General features: G+C 47.7%; 1 protein-coding gene across 1 annotated transcript in view; it reads left to right on the forward strand.

Moving 5' to 3' along the window:
- The first annotated feature begins 756 nt into the window (after window positions 1-756).
- The window catches only part of LOC114900914 (two pore calcium channel protein 1-like), a 42,771-nt gene continuing 26,064 nt past the window's right edge, over window positions 757-17,463 (forward strand). Inside the window, 8 exon segments of the mRNA XM_029232481.1 lie at window positions 757-991; window positions 8,499-8,581; window positions 9,574-9,688; window positions 12,005-12,133; window positions 16,441-16,520; window positions 16,522-16,555; window positions 16,884-17,002; window positions 17,208-17,309. Of these exon segments, the coding sequence (XP_029088314.1) occupies window positions 917-991; window positions 8,499-8,581; window positions 9,574-9,688; window positions 12,005-12,133; window positions 16,441-16,520; window positions 16,522-16,555; window positions 16,884-17,002; window positions 17,208-17,309 (737 nt within the window). The 5' untranslated portion in view covers window positions 757-916.

The following is a 17,463-nucleotide window of genomic DNA, read 5'->3' on the forward strand; positions in this document are numbered from 1 at the left end:
ACAGTGCTGGACCTGGACCTTGGCATCCAACAGAACAAAGCACAGGGTTCTAATGAACCCAGAGGGACACCATGCCTCCTGTTCGGTGACCAGGGCCAGTCCCCGCCCTGCCTGGCCTCTTCGTCCTCTGGGAGGTGTCAGTGAAGCTCGTTGGTACAGGAGCTGAGGACCACCTGCCCTCCAGGCCAAAGCCCATCTGAGAACTGGCTTGCAAGTATTTATTATCATCATTTTAAATTCATGACCAACATTAATAAAAATCAGGAACATCCTCATGAAAATCTAGATTTCTGCTTTCTTTCAAAAATTCAGCAGCTCTGTAACCCCAAGTTCCTGTCCAGGCTGGGACTGGGGGAAGGGAGGAGGGTTTGCAAGCCCCTCCCCGGAGGCATCTGCGCCAGTTGTCTTCTCTCTGGGTCCACACCCAGCTCTCCAAGGCGTTCTACTAGGACTGGGAGGAAACCATCATTTACTGGGCACCTGCCAGTGGCAGCCACTAAATATATTAACTCATTTAATTCTCGAAACAACCCTGGGAGGACGGTCTTGTTCCTATTTTATTGATACAGAAACCCGGGCTCAGTGACACGCCCGGGGCACACGTCTGGGACCCTTTGCCAGCTTGGCCTCTAACCCCCTGCGCCTCGGGCACCCCGGATCCGCGTCCCGCCCCCGACCGCGGCTGGGCCAAGTCCCCGCCCCCGGCTCCAGCAAGAACCCGGAGGCCGGGCGGGAAGGGCCCAGAGGCCGGGACCCGCCGCGCCCGCCCCGAGTCCTCCGTCCGCGGGGCCCCACCGCGGTCACGTGAAGGGCCGAGCGGAGCGCGCCGAGCCCGGGCCTGCTGCCGCCCGAGGGCAGAGTCCGCTGCCCGCGGCCCCAACGCTCCCCCATTCCCGCTCCGCGCGCCGCCGCCGCGATGCCCGGGGCCCAACGAGCCGCTGGGCTGGATCGTCCACACCCGTCGTCCCTCGAGGAGCCGCCGGCCCAGGAGGTAAGGGCGCCCGGAGGGCTGGTTGCCGCGCGCCGACGGCAGAGTACCCCGGCTCCGCGCCCACCGTCCCCGGGACTCCTGGGTGGAGAGCGACCCCGGGCCCAGCCAGCGCCGGCTGGGGGAACGAGGGCCCCGGGGCGGGGATGCGGGTGCGGAGCCCCTCCGCCCCCGGGCTTCCTCAGTTCTCTGGGTCCCCCCGGTCCTCTGGGCGCTCCGGGTGCGGGAAGCGCACCGCCGCTGGAGCGCAGAGGCGCCCTGCCCCAGGCCGCAACCCCGCACGTTAGGGTCGTTACGGGAGCTGTCAAGCCTGCACCCAGAGGCCCGCCCGGAGCCGCCTCCCCCGGACGGGGGCCAAGCCGGAATCGGGGCCCGGGCTGCGTGTTGGGGGTCCTGTCCCCGTGTGGCGCGCCTCCGGGTCTGGGTGGCCCGTGCCCGCCGCACGGCGCTCCATGGCGGCAGGAAAACAAGCGAGGGTCTCGCTGCAGGGAAACGCCCGGAAAGAAGGCTGCAGAATGTGGCGCTGGGAGAGTTGATGCAGCCTTGGCTCTAACGATCCCTGCGGGCCAAGCAGATGCGCTACACAAGTCGCTCACCTCTGCCTTCCCTCCGACAGCCTGAGCTTTGGAAGGCTTGGGGTTTTCAAGAGGCCTTGTTGGGTTGTTCCCTTTCGCTGGATAAGAACTCAGAGAGTGGAGAGGGAGGCAAGGCTCCAATGGAAAGAGCCTCGGCTCTGATTCAGGAAATTTTAGCTGTGAATTGCAAGACGCTGAAAGCCTCTGGCGATGATAAATCACTCCCATCTCGGAGGAGTCTCGAAGACCGTGTCCCTCAGGCCCAGGACAGGGTGCCTGGCACACGTAGGCTTTTCATGTGTGCTGCATTTCCTTTGGTTGTGCTAGGGGGTGGGAGCTGAAGGGTGTTTTAGCTGTCTTCCTCTCCTTGAGTGGCCCCTTCAGCTCTGGGCTGCTGTGCCAGTATGGCCCCTGCAGCCTGCTCGGGACGGTCCACAGGGCAGGTGGGGTGTAAAAGCCCTGCCCCGGTCATTGCTGCCTGGCCTGCTGGCATCCCAAAGGGACTTGGCCACTTCCAACAGGTGGATTCTACCATGTCCCGGTCCCTTAAGGGAACAAGCAGGGCAGAGCAGTTCAAGGAGAGAAGGGAAAGGATTCTTGGTCCCCAGCTCTGACCCAACCCAGGTCTTGCTCCCCTCATTCTGCAAAATGATGGAACTGACAGTGATCACCCATCTTCTATGGCAAGAAAATCTTTTTTAGCTTGAGACTGTCCATCTCTCTCTGTGTGTGTGTACTTAATGCTTCTTTCTCAAAATAAGAGAAGAATGTAAAAAACTAATAATTTGAGACCTCAAGAAATGCGAGGTCTGAAAACAGCCGAGAGTCCTGGCTGAGTCCTGTGTGAGGCATTGGCTTAATGCATGCCTGCAAGGGCCAGCTATTTATGTCTCAGTATCTTTCAAAGACCTCCCCCAGGGGAGCAGGCATAACAGGTGAAGAGCCTGGTACCAACGGGTAGTTCTCAGCAGAGCAGTGATAATTGAGTCACTAAACTGAAGCTCTGACCTCAGACACTGGGTAGCCAGTATGACCTGGCTAACCTTTTTAAAAGTTAGTTTGGGGTCACTTCATAAGAAACTGCCTAGTCACCTGAAATGCATTTCCACCCTCTCCTTTCAAGCAGTTTTTTTAGAACCCTTTTCTGCCTGGAGTTTCTTTTGGCTGCTACTAAGATGGCCACCCATTCTGGTACTTTGACCAACGCTTTCAGCTTTGAAAAAGAAATAATCCAATGCTAGTGATTCTTAGCCTTACTGTTGGTCAGAATTACCTGCTTTTAGAAATGTAGCTACCCTGAGATTCTGATTTAATTGGTCTGGGTGTGGACCAGGCAACAGCAATTTTAAAGCTACCAAGGATTGAAAGTGCAGCCAGGGCTGAGAGCCGGTGCCCTGTGCTGTTTCTTTGTGACTGTATGTGATCACCTCTTGATACTTCCTGTGCTTCTTTTTGAATGTTCTTATTCTTAAACCTGTTCATCCAACTCTTAGATCACCCTGTTTTGGGGCTCTTGGGACTGTGTGATGCACATGGCCAAGATGTGTGAGTGCAGCTGTTCCAGACCATCTAGCCCCAGATGACCATAGAGACCAGCTAAGTTGGCCTGGACCAGAACGACTTCCCGGCTGACCCACAGAATTAGGGAAAATAATAAGCGTTTGCTCAGGAGACTGAGTATCAGGGTGCATTGCAAAAACTTACTGCAATACAAGCCAACATGGCCAGATGTTATGATCTTTTGAAGAGAAACCAGAAGTTCACATTTTTGTGTCTGCTCCAGTTTTAAAAAAATTTGACTCAGTAGCCAGCATCCAGAAAGCGCTCTCTGGGCCAAAGAAAACACATGTTCAGGCTGCCCTTGGCCGGGAGGTTGTCGCTTTCTGCACAGAGGGACATGAGGTGCTTATACCCACACCGAGTGGCGCCCTATTTTCTCACGCTTCCTGCCTCAGCTGCCGTGCCCAGCTTACCCTCAGCCATTTCCTTGTGTGGAATGCTCACCATATACTTCACAAGCTTCCCTTGGCCGTCTTCCCATATGGAAATGGAAGCTGCTGGTATGGGCAGCCCTCGTGGAGAGAGTGAAATTTGAGATGGGTCCCCATGCATGGAAATGGAAAGGATGTTCCTGGTTTTAGGCGAGCAAGGGATCAGGTGTGGGAGTGGGATAGTCAGTCCACCAATCTGGGCCAGAGAAGGGGGTTCCTGCAGGGAAAGTGAGGGATCCAAGACAGAGGGGAGATTGTGAGGCCCCTAAGTGCTAAGCCAGGGGGTTGACATCTGATTCCGTGGGCACTCCAGGCAAAGAGAAGTCTCCTGAAGCTTTTGAATGGGGGTGCATGGGAAAGCAATAACCTACTGCATTCTGGACATCAGAGTGCCCATAACCTATGGGAGGAAAGAGGGAGGCAGAGACAGACAGACAGATAGAAGGTATAGTGCTTGTAATGACACAGGGAAAAACTGAGACAGGGAAGAGTTTTTTTACTTGAAATTTATGGTAACTTCTCTTTACCTTATGTTAATTTTCTTCTATATCTAAGCAAGTCATATTGGCTTTTTGCAAAGCACTTCTATCAACAACTTCAGTTTTGTCAAGGTTCCTGTTGCCTGATTTAAAGGTATCCTACACTTCATTGCTGTCCGCCAGAGCTTCTGGAATCCATTTTTCCCTCCCTCTTAAATCCCTCTCACCCAGAGGGATTTAAGTTATTCACCTTCCTCAGACTGAAGGCATACAAAGTGGGGAGGGTGGGAGGAGAAAACACAAACATCTTAAATACGTTTTTAAGTCTTGGGGAGCGGAAAGGAAATGTCACGGCCCTGAGAAAAGGAGAGAAAGAAAATCAGGAGAAGTCAAGTATTGTCAGGGTGCCAAGAAAATACAAAACCTATGAGAAGCAGTCGTAAAATGGCCATGTTTAGACCAGTGATGTTTCAATCTTGACTGCACGTTGGAATCACCCGGGAACTTTAAAAATTCAATCCTGGGTCCCACCTCCCAGAGATTCTGATGCAACTGGTCTGGGCAACAGGATCTTTACAAGCAAAACGTCTGAAGGTGATTGTATTCTGCCTCAGAGGTGAGATCTACTGTCCAGGGGGTCAGCAGGGCCTCCCCTAGGGCGGGGCTGCTGTTTTGAAGTACGAAGCCACTTATCCGCTGCATCTGGGGAAACGCCTGATATCCGGTCTTTGCCATTTTCATGGTAGACATGGGCAGTGGTTCTCATGTAAACTTGAAAAGTACGTGCAGTTTTGGAACGGCGTGTCTAACATAAGCCACATTCTTGGGGTGGATGAAAAAAATTCATTTTATGGGAAGATACAAATGGCCTTAATACAAGTGAGAATGCTCATTTACCATAAGTTTGCCTGTTGAGAGTACTTCTTCCCAAGCAAAAATGGGTAGGAGACTTAGAAGTTGTACACAAGTGGGATGGAGGGAGGGAAGACAAGAAGAACCAGAAGTTAGAGCAGATGAGATCTTAAAAGGAGACAGACTGTCAGAAACGTAATAGCAGTTAAGAATGGGAACACTTTGAAACGTTACTGTAAAGGTAAGTTAGCTATTATGAAAGTGTCAGTGTATTTAAACATGACAGGCATAAGTTCAGCCGGCAAGGGGGCAATTGGATGGGGTGCCGTGGTGCTTGTAGATTCAATGCCGGGAGTCTGGGTGGGGTCTGAGGGAGGTAACCCCCAGGGCCCGGCTGGCTGAGGAATTGCTGGTGAGCATGTTTTTCCTGTTCGTGTTTGTGGACAAACTGTTTTGCTGGGTCTGTTATACCCATCTTTGGGGGTAGATATTAGTACCATCATATTTTTTTTTGCTTTTTTTGTTTTCTGGCTGCACCATGCACCTTATGGGATCTTAGTTCCCTGACCAGTGATCGAACCCGTGTGCCCTCGGCAGTGAAAGCAGGAGTCCTAACCACTGGACTGGCAGGGAATCCCCTCGTCATCTTTTAAAATTGGGAACCGTAGTGCCTTTGAGACATTTTGCTTTAAATATTCCTTTTAAAAAACTTTGATATCAGAATTCTTTGCTGTCCCAGTATGATCTTTTTGAGGCTTAATGAAACTTTCTTAAAATTAACATGTGTTCATTAAAAAAAAAATCAACTCTTGCTGATGCTAGGCATTTTATACCTAAAATAGATTTCTAAGCATATCCTGGGGAACTCTGGTGTTCCTCAATGTTCAAGATGTTCCATGGAAAAATAATTGATATTAGATTTTCTACTATATTTCTAAAATATTTTTGTAAATATGTAAAAGAAAATGTGTGATAAGTGTTTAACACATTTACATGATGCTTCTTCGGTTTTAATAAACTGCCCTTAAGAATTGCCCTGAGAATGCACATGAACCAGAGGGTGATGGGTTCTTACAGCAGTTAATTCACCTGTGGGGTTATTGTTCCACATCAGTTTTTAATGCAAACCGTTATCTTTTTTGGAGGGCAATTTTTAAAGCTTTATTAAGCTATAATTGATATGTACTAAACCACACATTTAAAGTCTATAGTTTGATGAGCCTTGGTGTATAAATACACTTGTGATATTAACATGACATTCAAGGTGATGAATGTATCCATCACCCCCAAAAGTTTCTTCATGCCTCATCTCTCTGTCCCAAGTGCCCCATCCCCAGGCAACGGATCTGGTTTCTGGAACTATAGATTGGTTTGCATTTTCTAGAATTTTATATAGATAGACTCATATAGTAGGTACTCTTTTTGAGGGGGAGGGGTTGGCCTCTTTCACTCAGCACAATTATTTTGAGATTCATCCATTTTGTTATGTTTATCAGTAATTCATTCCTTTTAATTCCTGAGTAATATTCCCTGGTACAGATATATCACATTTTGTTTATCCATTCACCTGTTTGTAGAGCATTATGGTTGTTTCCAGTATTTGGCTATTAAGCTGCTATGAACATTTGTATACCAGTGCAACTTTGGAATGGCATGTCTAACATAAGCCACATTCTTGGGCTGGATGTACAAGTCTTTGTGTGGACATATGCTTTCTTTCTCTTTGGTAAATACTTAGGAGTGGAATGGCCAAGAAAGCACCAAACTGTTTTCCAAAGTAAATGCACTGTTTTCCAGCCCTACCAACAAGAGTTTTAGTTGCTCCACAACCTTGTCAACACTTGGTGTGGTCAGTGTTTATTTTTAGCCATTCCAGTGGGTATGTAGTAGTATCTCATTGTGGCTTAAATTTGCTTTTTCCTAATGACTAAAGATGTTGAGCACCTTTTCATGTGCTTATTTACTATCCTTATATCTTTGGTGAAATGTCTATTAAAAAGACATAATAACGAATGTTTGTGTTTTTAATGCAATAGAACTTATTTTTTAAAGTGTTGCAATATGAAATAAATTTAGGAAACACAGTTCTACTATGTGTACAAATATCTACTATGTGTGTTTGATATGGAAATTAAATATAAAATTTGGAATCTTTTGACCTCTCTGAATACTTCATGCATTTTCAAAATTAACTTTCTTGACCAGTAAGAGATTTCCATACCAGTCCAGGCAGGAAGATGTCCTCTATTTTGAGGAGGTAACGCCGGTAATCAGTTGGATAATCAGGTTGTGTTTACTTCTGAAGTACATAAGGAGGTCTAAATAGCTAGTCTGTTTGTATGTATTCTTTATCTAATTTATATAGAATCAGAAGTGTGAGCCATCACCAACGGGGCTTAGCTGTACGGGTCATGGACAAATTAAACTAAATCTCAAGATGCCCCTTTGGTTGATTGGATGTTATCAACCATTTAAAATCATATTAATGTTGGCGAAAAGTAGGAAAACATGTATATTCATGTGCTTTTTTTTTTTTTTTTTTTTGGTACGTGGGCCTCTCACTGTTGTGGCCGCTCCCGTTGCGGAGCACAGGCTCCGGATGCGCAGGCTCAGTGGCCATGGCTCACGGGCCCAGCTGCTCTACGGCATGTGGGATCCTCTCGGACCAGAGCACGAACCCGTGTCCCCTGCATCGGCAGGTGGACTCTCAACCACTGCGCCACCAGGGAAGCCCTCATGTGCTATTTTGAGGCGTATAAAATGCGTAACTTTGGGGTAGACAATTTGGTCGTACCTATCAAAATAGAAAATGACATACCTTCCATCCACAAGTTATACTCTATCCTACAGAAACACTCCTATGGTACAAAAGTACGTGTGTGTAATAAATATATATTAAAATATTCAATATAATTGTGTTCAAAATATATTGAAAAAGGGAAACTACCTAAAAGAAGAGGCATTTGTTAAAAAGGATGGGTTAGATCTATAAGTATTGTCATGAAAAAAAAGTCCAGAATATATTGAGTGAAAAAATAAGCTTTGTGTCATATGAAAACAATTTTATTCTTTTAAAATTATGTGTATGTATAGAATGAGGTCATACCTTGAGAAGGAGTTAAGTTCAAAAATTGTCAAGAAAGGCAATAATTTACTTGTCAAAATTAAATTTGAAAATCCCTCTAACCAACTATCAAGTAGCCTAAATATAATTTTATGTTTATATATATGTGTGTGTATATATATATATATATATATATATATTTGTGTATATAACCCTATATATGTATGTATAAATTCACCATTTAAGTACGTGTATATATCCTGTTCAGTGCTTTCTTGTTTTCGTTTCCTCCTCTGAGAACCTACATTTAAATTCAGCAAAGTTAAGCATGCCTGTGCCTCAGCCCCACTGCAGGACTCTCATTGCTCAGAAAAACATCTGGAGGTGAACATACAGTACCATTAATGCTGGTTCTGTCTGGCGAGAGTGGGGACCAGGGGAGAGGTGAAGAGGAGTTTCCTTTTATACTCAATAAATACTTATCAACGAAAAAGCAAAGTATCTTTTCCGACTCTGACTGTTGTTCTCCCCTTACTTTCTCCCAATGAGGACCTTCTCCTGGCAGCTGCCTATGTTTCTGACGCTCAGTTCAACAGAAACGTTCCATTTGAAACATCTCCTCAGGCTGTCAGGTAATTAAAGTGTTAAACTATCCCCTAGAATCACCTCTCCTTTAGTGCTTCATATGCTTGAAGTTGAACCCAAACTGAAGGCATTGTTTCCACAAATATTTTGAGAAGTATATAGGGTATGGCACACAGAGTTGGGTAAATCCTATCCTTTTTTTTTTTTTTGGTTCTAATGGCATGGTACCTCACAGGTAGGGAAGCATTCAACAGATATACTAAGAACAGATAAATGAGTAAATAACACCCAGGACAGGAGATAAAGCATCCAAATTAAAAACATGTCATCATCTTTCCCTCCTAGATATAGTTGTCCACTTAGAGGTGCCTAAATGAAAAGAAGACTTGTCCTTTTCCTTTCTGTTGCCTTTTGACGCGACTTACACGTTTGTTCTTTTCATGGGAATTCAGCTTTTTCTCCCTAACCCCCTAGGGGTTGAACTAAAACCAAAGATATGGCTCAAGATAAGAAAAAAAAAAATTCTTATCATCAGGACTGAGTGTCAGTGCCTGAAAGGCCGCAGTGAATACCTCACGCCTGGATGCTGGGGCACTGTCGCCCTGATGGGAAGAGACCCGTGTGACCGCGAGATCTCTCTGAGTCCACCATGCCCTGATAGGCTGAAGCACATTAGAAATCGGTTAGGCTCCTGTGGCACGTAATAACAGGTCACTCTAATGCGGGTTTGTTCTACATCAGTCCTCTAAAAGTACGTCCTAGGGTCACCACCTACCCACGGGGAGCGTGCTGATCCTAGCTGGAGACTGTTAAGAGAATGTGCTTTGAGATATGATCATATCCCTGATTTTTTCTGTTAGCGTTTTATAGTGTGCGCTCAATTGAATGCTACCCCTCACTCTCTAGAATTGAAAGGAAAGGTGGCCAGAGAGGGGACTTTGTGTTTTACCTCCCACTACGCTTCTTCTGATGGGATTTGGGGGTGCTGTTTAACTCCTGCTCGTTGTTTATAACCTTCTTTAATTCTTCTCTGCTCCAGACTTTACCATTTCTATAACCACTGGACAATGTGGGCGGCCACCTACTTCTTCATTTGGGGGGACCTCGCTCTTGCCCTCTTTGAGGAACCGGCCCTGTTCCCGCTGCCTTTCTTGGTAAGCATTCAGCACAGAATGGCTAACCAGACTTTGTGAGAGATGAGTTGGGTCCCATGCCTCTTCCTTTTTTTCCCCTCAAGTTTCAATAAGTATGGATTTGGTTTTATTTTTCTTGCTGGGGAGGTTGGAAGAATTCTGCCTACTCGCCGAGCTGATGCTTTCATCAGTAGGCATTGGCAAGGGAGTGGCAGTTTTTGGTCTTCTGTGCCTACAGGGACAAACTGGACAGACAAGTGATGTTTTAAAAGCGTATTTATCTAACGCTGGGTAGACAATGTCATAATATAGTGTAATATATGACTTGTACTTGCCACATTTCCAGCTTTTTTCATAGTCATAAATCATTATTTACAGGTGCTTTTAAGTAATACATGAAATTACCCAGCTACTCCAGATGAGTCTAAGTAATAAGTTGATGACCTGCTCACATTAATTCTTGACTCAACGGCTCTTGCCTCTCAGAGTAGTCGTGTCAGAGACTATATGACTTGCAGAGCGTAAAATATTACTGTCTGGTCCTTTGACAGATAGAGTTCCTTGACCTCTTGCCTTAAAGAACAGCCTTTTATTATCTCCCATGATTCTGCAGGTGACTGGGCTCAACTGGGCAGATTTTCCTGTTGGCTAGGGTGGTAGATGTCTGGCTGGCAGCTGGGAGCTCACCTGGCTGGAGCTGTGCTCCCCTCCACACGGCCACTCCACATGGCCTGGGCTTCTCCCAGTGGGTGGGTGGGGTCCAAGAAAGAGCATCCCAGGGAGCAAGCACCATCCACCTCCTCACACACCACACTTGCTGATGTCCCAAAGCCAAAGCCCATCACATGCCCAAGCCCTGAGTCAACAGGGGAGGACACTGCACAAGGGGGTGAAAACCAGAAGCGTGGTTCTTTGGGGGATCAGAGTTGGCGGTCTTCCACACATCCGTTTGATGAAGATGTCCCGATTAATGAAGTCTCTGGGTGGAAAACTTTTAGCCCAGTGACTTTTGAAACAAACACCAAGTCTGCAGAAGCAGAGCTGTGCATTCACAAACCTGGACAGGGTCGGTCCCCCTTACCCCCCTGCCCTCCCCATGGCACTGGGCGGGGTGAGAGGTCCACAGGGTCTCTTCTCAGCCCATTGCCTCCCTCTGAGTCCTCACCTTTCTGTTTGTTATTGGTCACATGCAGCGTGGGCTTGGCTGCCTGAGTTCCAGAGTGTTCCTTCAGCCAGCGTTTGTACTTCAAGCCTCTAAAATCCAATGTATTATGGTGGGGGCGGCGGGGGGGGGGGGCTTTGGCCAGATTCAGCATTACCAAGAAAATCTTATCTTGAGCAAGGGTGTCCTGGGATTGCCCCAGGCCCTTTTGCAAGCCTGGCCTTGACAGGGAGTCTTAATAGCCCCTGAAAGGTGAACAGGCTGAGAGCTAGAAAGTTTGAAGGAGCTGCAGCCCATATCGGAGCCCAGACCTCATGAGGGCTGGGGTGGGGATGGGGGAATTGTGCCACCTGCTGCTTTCAGGGCCCAGCCCCAGCCCCTTCCTCCTGTCCCTTAGGAAGTTCATTCCCTCCATCCTCAGCCCAGACCTTTCCATCTTCCTCGCCTGAGCCAAACCGTCCCTTTCCCCATCTTGTCCTACTTTGCCATACTCCTCTCCCCATGAATGGAGGAAAATGCTCTTGTTCAGGAGGATTTACTGTCCCCTGGCAATCGCAGGCAAAGCATGGGCCGCACACACAGCCTGCAAATCTAGCTGCCTGCGGGGAGTTTGGAATTGATGCCCTGAAGCCCACGGAGGAGATGGTCAGGACTTTGCAGTGGGCCCAGGGGCCTCCGTTCTCTCCTCTAACCAACCACATACAGGCAGTGGCACAGCAGTGGCAGCGATGTCTAAGGAACGACCTGGCATTTCGAAACACATCTTTGGAGCGTTATTATTAGAGAAACTGAACTTCTAGGTGTCTATTCTGAGTATGAATGTGGGGAATTTGAGAGCATAGTGGATGCCCCTGCTTCTGCCATCCCTGACTGCCCCCCCTCATTTTCTGAGGAAATGCCTTCCAGGGTTCCTCTGCCTGCTGATTCAGACCCCACCCCAAGGAAGCCCTGCCAGCTGGGTCATGGGATTTGTGGTTCAAGGGCAGGTTTCCTCTCAAGAAAAAGGAACCATTCCAACCAGCAAGGAATTTTGCTGCAACTTTCAGTAAAATTAAGGGACGTTGCTAATTCTCACAGGGTGGTGTCAGGGGGATCGGAGGTCGGAGTGGTAAGAGAGAATTAAGCCATGCCGCTGAGCGGCAGGGCGCTGGCTCCCTCTCTCTCTTCTGTCACAGGCTACCTCGATAGCAGAAGTACTCTGTCTCACTGCATTCTCTGGGAGACTTGTACACTTTGCGAAAGTCACTCCTCAGATGGTTTTCTGGAAGGATACGAAAAACATCTGCATCGTGGTAACCATAGTGGTGAGTGTTCATGACAGTGCCTTTGAGAGTTTGTGGTCAAAGGTAGAAACTATGAAGAGAAAACTATGAAGAGAAACTCAGTAGGTTTGGGGTGGTTCAAGAAATAATGACAGGGCTTCCCTGGAGGCGCAGTGGTTAAGAATCCGCCTGCCAATGCAGGGGACACGGGTTCGAGCCCTGGTCTGGGAAGATCCCACATGCCGCGGAGCAACTAAGCCCGCGAGCCACAACTACTGAGCCCGCGTGCCACAACTACTGAAGCCCGCGTGCCTAGAGCCCATGCTCTGCAACAAGAGAAGCCACCGCAGTGAGAAGCCCGCGCACCACAACAAAGAGTAGCCCCCGCTCGCCGCATCTAGAGAAAGCTCGCGCACAGCGACAAAGACCCAATGCAGCCAAAAATAAATAAATTAAATAAATTTAAAAAAAAAAGAAATAATGACAATGTTTGTACAGCAAACACCATCAGCACAACTGCCAGCGTATCACAATGACTGAAGCACAAATTAGGGAAAATGTGACAGTGTGACTATTTAACATCAAGAGCACTTCCAAATTAAAGAAAAAAGAGACAGAAACTGCAATAAAAAATGTGCTCAAAATCAGTGAAAGCATCTCATAAAAGAAGACATAAATAATTGCATATATGAAAAAATTTTTTTTTTTTTTTTTTTTTTTTTTGCAGTACGCGGGCCTCTCACTGCTGTGGCCTCTCCCGTTGCGGAGCACAGGCTCCGGACACGCAGGCTCAGCGGCCATGGCTCACGGGCCCAGCCGCTCCGCAGCATGTGGGATCTTCCCGGACCGGGGCACGAACCCGCGTCCCCTGCATCGGCAGGCGGACTCTCCACCACTGCGCCACCAGGGAAGCCCAGGAAAAAATGTTTAACTTTAAAAACTACATATGAAAGCAGCAATAAAATACCTTGTGTTTGCCTATAAAACAATGTTACCAAGATTGACAACAGAACCCGGCACACTCTACTCGAGGGAGGAATAAGTGGTCTTTCTGGAAGGCTGGTTGGCAGTTCTTTTCGAAAAGCCTTAGGTGTGCATGTGCTTGCTCCCAGATTTCCAATCCTGGGACTTGGTCTTTAGGAAAAAAAGGATGTGTTCAAAGATTTAGCCACAAGATTGGTCATGGCTGAGTTGTTCATAGTATTGAAAAATTGGAAACAACTGGATTTCCTGACAATAGGAAATAAATAAAACCTGGTACATCCACATCTGTTAAAATGGCCTTAAATGCACCTACGTGTCTATTCTCAAGGAGACATGCTTATGGTCCATTAAGCCAAAAGAGCAGGTTACAGTACAGTTGGAGCACATCTTTGTTAAAAGAAAAGAGGAAGGAGTGTTAGAGATCCATAGAAAAATCTAGAAGGACATATGCTATGACGTTATGCCAAGTGAGGCAGGGGTAATGTGCTCTGAAATGCTGCTGTGATGAGAGAGGGGCCCGGGCAGTGATTAGCTGAGGGTACTTTATAATTAGCATCTCAGCACAGCAGGCAGCCTGCCCGAACCACAGTTCTTCCCAGTTAACCCCCCTCAGAGTCCTCGTCTCTGCTCTTTCTACTTGATGTTCTTTCCCTGGAGGGCCATCCATTCTCAGAGCTTCCACGAACAGTTGGTGGGTAGGGGTCCCCAGGCTGTAGCTGATACTGGTTTCCCCTCTGAGTTTCTTCACTCTGTGGCCACGTACTTCCTGTTTCCCCATCAGTGTTTCAACTCAAGCTCAAAGGGACCAAACCCACCCTTTTCATCCCACGACTCCCATAGCTGTTTTTCATTGGTCTGTGGTGCTTTATCTCCCATCACTCACTCCAAGTCCTCCTTGTCAAGATTCCCTCCGTTCTCTCTCATCCCCGTCTTCCCCAAACCCCCTCAGGATGCCTCTTGAACCGTTTCCCCCTCTCCCCACTGGGACCATTGCCGTGGTCTGATGTGGCCGCGCGTTATCTCTCTGCTGCACGCCATTCTGTTCTCACAGTGTGGTCCAGAGCCCTGTCTCTCCTTTCAGGAACTCCCATACTCACCTCAACCTCAGATCCCTGATACATGCATTTGAGATGCCACTGCTGGGTTAATTCTCAGAAGCACACCTCAGATCACGACCCTCCCTTGCTCAGAAAAACTCTGTGAGCCTCACAGACTGTTGAGCCCTCCGACCCACCCATCCTGCAAACGTGCCTCACGCGGTCCCCTCCACTCCAGCCGCCGGAGCTGCCTGCTGCCCTGCATGCTCTTCCTCTGTGTGCAGTGTCTCTTGGGCCTAGAATGTCCACTGTCTTTTCTCGCCCTTTCTCTTTTTTTTTTTCGACTTCCCTTCACACATCTGCTGAATGCCGAGAATACACAGAGTATCTGTCTGGTCTTATTTTTTAGAAATATCTTCACTTTCTATTATTAAAAAACCAATGCAAGAACACTCAATCTGGGATGAGACCTGTGACCACAGCTTGGATTCAGTCCAGAAAACAGTGTTACCTGACACAAGAAGGTGGAGGATGAGATGGGTGGGAAAACTGTAAAAAAAAAAAAAAAAAAAAAAAGTGCAGGGAGAGGTTATTTTTGGAAGAAAGAGAAATCCAAACAATAAAGAGTATATAAAATAGAAAAAGGCACCCCTGCTCTTCGTCCGGGGGAGCGGGTACCTCTTTTGTGGCCCTTTTTGCTACACGGCCCCCTCCTAGGACAGGGTCGGAGGTCCCTCCGCACCTCCTAAGACGCCCAGCGTGCAGCCTAGAAGATGATGGGCTCACACGTGCGTTTCAAGCCCAAGTCCTAAGGCCGGTCAGCGTGCTCCCTGCTTCAGATCATTCAGCGACTTCCCATATCCCATCAGAAAAAAGCCCAAGTCCTCGTCGCGGCTGAAGCTCTGTGTCCCTCCCCACCCCCAGGTCTCCTCCCTCCCTGTGCTGCTCGGTTGCCCCTCCCCGTACGTCCTCAGCCCCTTGCCTCACCTAGGTTTTCTCCAGAGCAGGTCCCGCCACCTGCCAGAGAGCATACTTAACATCAATGCTGCTCTTTCCTGCTGGAGGACGCACCCCTCGAGGGCAGGCACTCTTTAGCTAGCTCTTTGCTCTCTCTCTGGAGCTAGAACAATACCCTGCACGTAAGAGGCGCTCCGTAAAGGTGTATGGAATGAACTGGATGAGGAGACACGGGTGCCCCGTCCAGATCTGTCCTGCATCTGTTACCGGGGGGGGTCTCACTCCTTTGCCTCCATCACCCTTATTTGAAAGACTTTCTGGATTCCCCAGGCCCTGGGAATAAGACTTAGCTTTTTAGCCTGGCCCTCAAAGCCACCTGCCCTCGGTCTGGGGCCTGGTCACTTTCTGCTCTCCTCTGCCCCCACCCCCAGGACCCTCTGCTTCCCGAGAGTCCCTTTACTGTCTGCCTGCCATGGCTCTTGACTTCTCTGAGTTTTATCCTTTTAAAGTTTCTTCTTTGCTTTAAGATTACGTCAGGGACTGCCTTCTCCAGGAAGCCCCCTCAGATACCATAACCCTTGGTGATCTGTCCATCCATGCTGGCCTGGGACAGTCACCCTGCTTCCCTCCAGTGGGTACGCAGTGCAGCAGCCAGCACCAGCATCTTTCTGTGTCTCTGTCCTTTCTCTCCCCTGCGCTGGCTCTCTCTCAATCCTCTATGCCTTGACACCAAAGGGACTGAGCTAACACTTTTGATGACAGTAGATTATTCTTTTTTAACTTATATTTTTCTAAACTGCACTGGGTCCTTCTTCTTTTGCCTGTCCTCAGGATCAGAAACTGACCTTAATAAGGAATGATAAAAATTTTCTGTAGTCTAGATATTTCTACCCCATTGCTACGCTAGAAAACCTATCTCATATGCAGAATTGAAGAGAAGTTAACGTCAAGTACAATATAGTGTGGGTGCATGTAGGTAACCATGTGTGGGTAACTGCTGGGGCTCTGACGCCAGACTACCTGGGTTCCAGTCCCAGGTCTGCCCCTCGTATTGGCTGTGTGTCCGGGGCCACGTGATCTCCCTCACTGTGCCTCAAGCATTTCCATCCAGGAATGGTGCCCACTTTAGGGGTGTGGTGAGATAAACGGAATAATCTATGGAAAGCTTATTAGAGGACATGGCACATAGTAAAGTCTCAAACGACAGCTGCTACTAACGTTCTATTATGAAACCAGATTATGCTGTTCATGAAACGTGCCTTTTTCCATGACGTATCGTGACCGTCCTTCTGGGTCAGTGAACATGCATCCACACGGTCACTTCCTCTGTCCTCTGGCGGCACCAACACCTCTGTCCCGTGTCTCTCACAGCTGACCTTGATTGATCTGATTACCTATGGGTCCCTGGAGGCTGTTAACATCCACGGAGTTCGATGGTCAAGGGCCTTGAGGCGTCTTCCTAATTAATTTCCCTGAAAGTCGTCAGGTAAGGATATGATTTAGGATACCAAAGGGCGTGTTTTTTTAAACTTATTTTTTACTGAAGTATAGTTGAATTACAATGTTGTGTTAATGACTGCTGTACAGCAAAGCGACTCAGTTATACACATATATATATACATTCTTTTTCATATTATTTTCCACTGTGGTTTATCCCAGGATATTGAATATAGTTCCCTGTGCTATACGGTAGGACCTTGTGGTTTATCCATTCTCGATATACCCGTTTGCATCTGCTAGGGGGGTGTGTGGTTTTTGTTTTTGCAGAAAATTAGCTGATTGCCCGTAAACGAAATGAAATGTTGTCTTCACAGATCCGAAGGGCTTTTCGAAGCAACCGGAACACTCTGCCTGATATCCTCTACGTCTTCCTCTTGTTCATCTTCAGCATGTTGATATTCTCCCTCATGGCCTTGAAGCTTTTCGGGGATAGGTGAGCAGGCTGCTCTGCAAGTTTCTACCTGAGAATTCTCCCACGACTGAGTTCAGCCCGTTCGTGGCAGAATCGGTCACTAGATGCTATCTTCCTCATTCAGGCACTCCAGGAGGGTTCTCGAAAGGGGAAAAGTGTGTCGGAAACTGCAGCTTCATTTATGTCTGTGGGTTTTTTTCACTCTGTGTTGCTGGTTCCTTTTTAGGGGTCTCAGAACAGTGGAAGGATCGCCCTACTTCACCAACATCCTGGACATAGCATTTGAGCTCTACGTGCTGGTCACTACCGCAAACAGCCCCGATGTCATGTACGTGAGCCCCCAATTCATGTTCACGGGCATCTGTTACCGTAACAGAATTCACTTTCTTAAAAGCAACTGTAAGAAAAAAAAAAGTGATTTTCTGTTTATTCATATTCACTGTAAAATGTTTGTGTACTATTTTTTTTCTTTTTTTTTTTTT

Source organism: Monodon monoceros, unplaced genomic scaffold, assembly GCF_005190385.1.
Source record: "Monodon monoceros isolate NGI ecotype Baffin Bay Population unplaced genomic scaffold, NGI_Narwhal_1 Super_Scaffold_19, whole genome shotgun sequence".
Lineage (NCBI taxonomy): Eukaryota > Metazoa > Chordata > Mammalia > Artiodactyla > Monodontidae > Monodon > Monodon monoceros.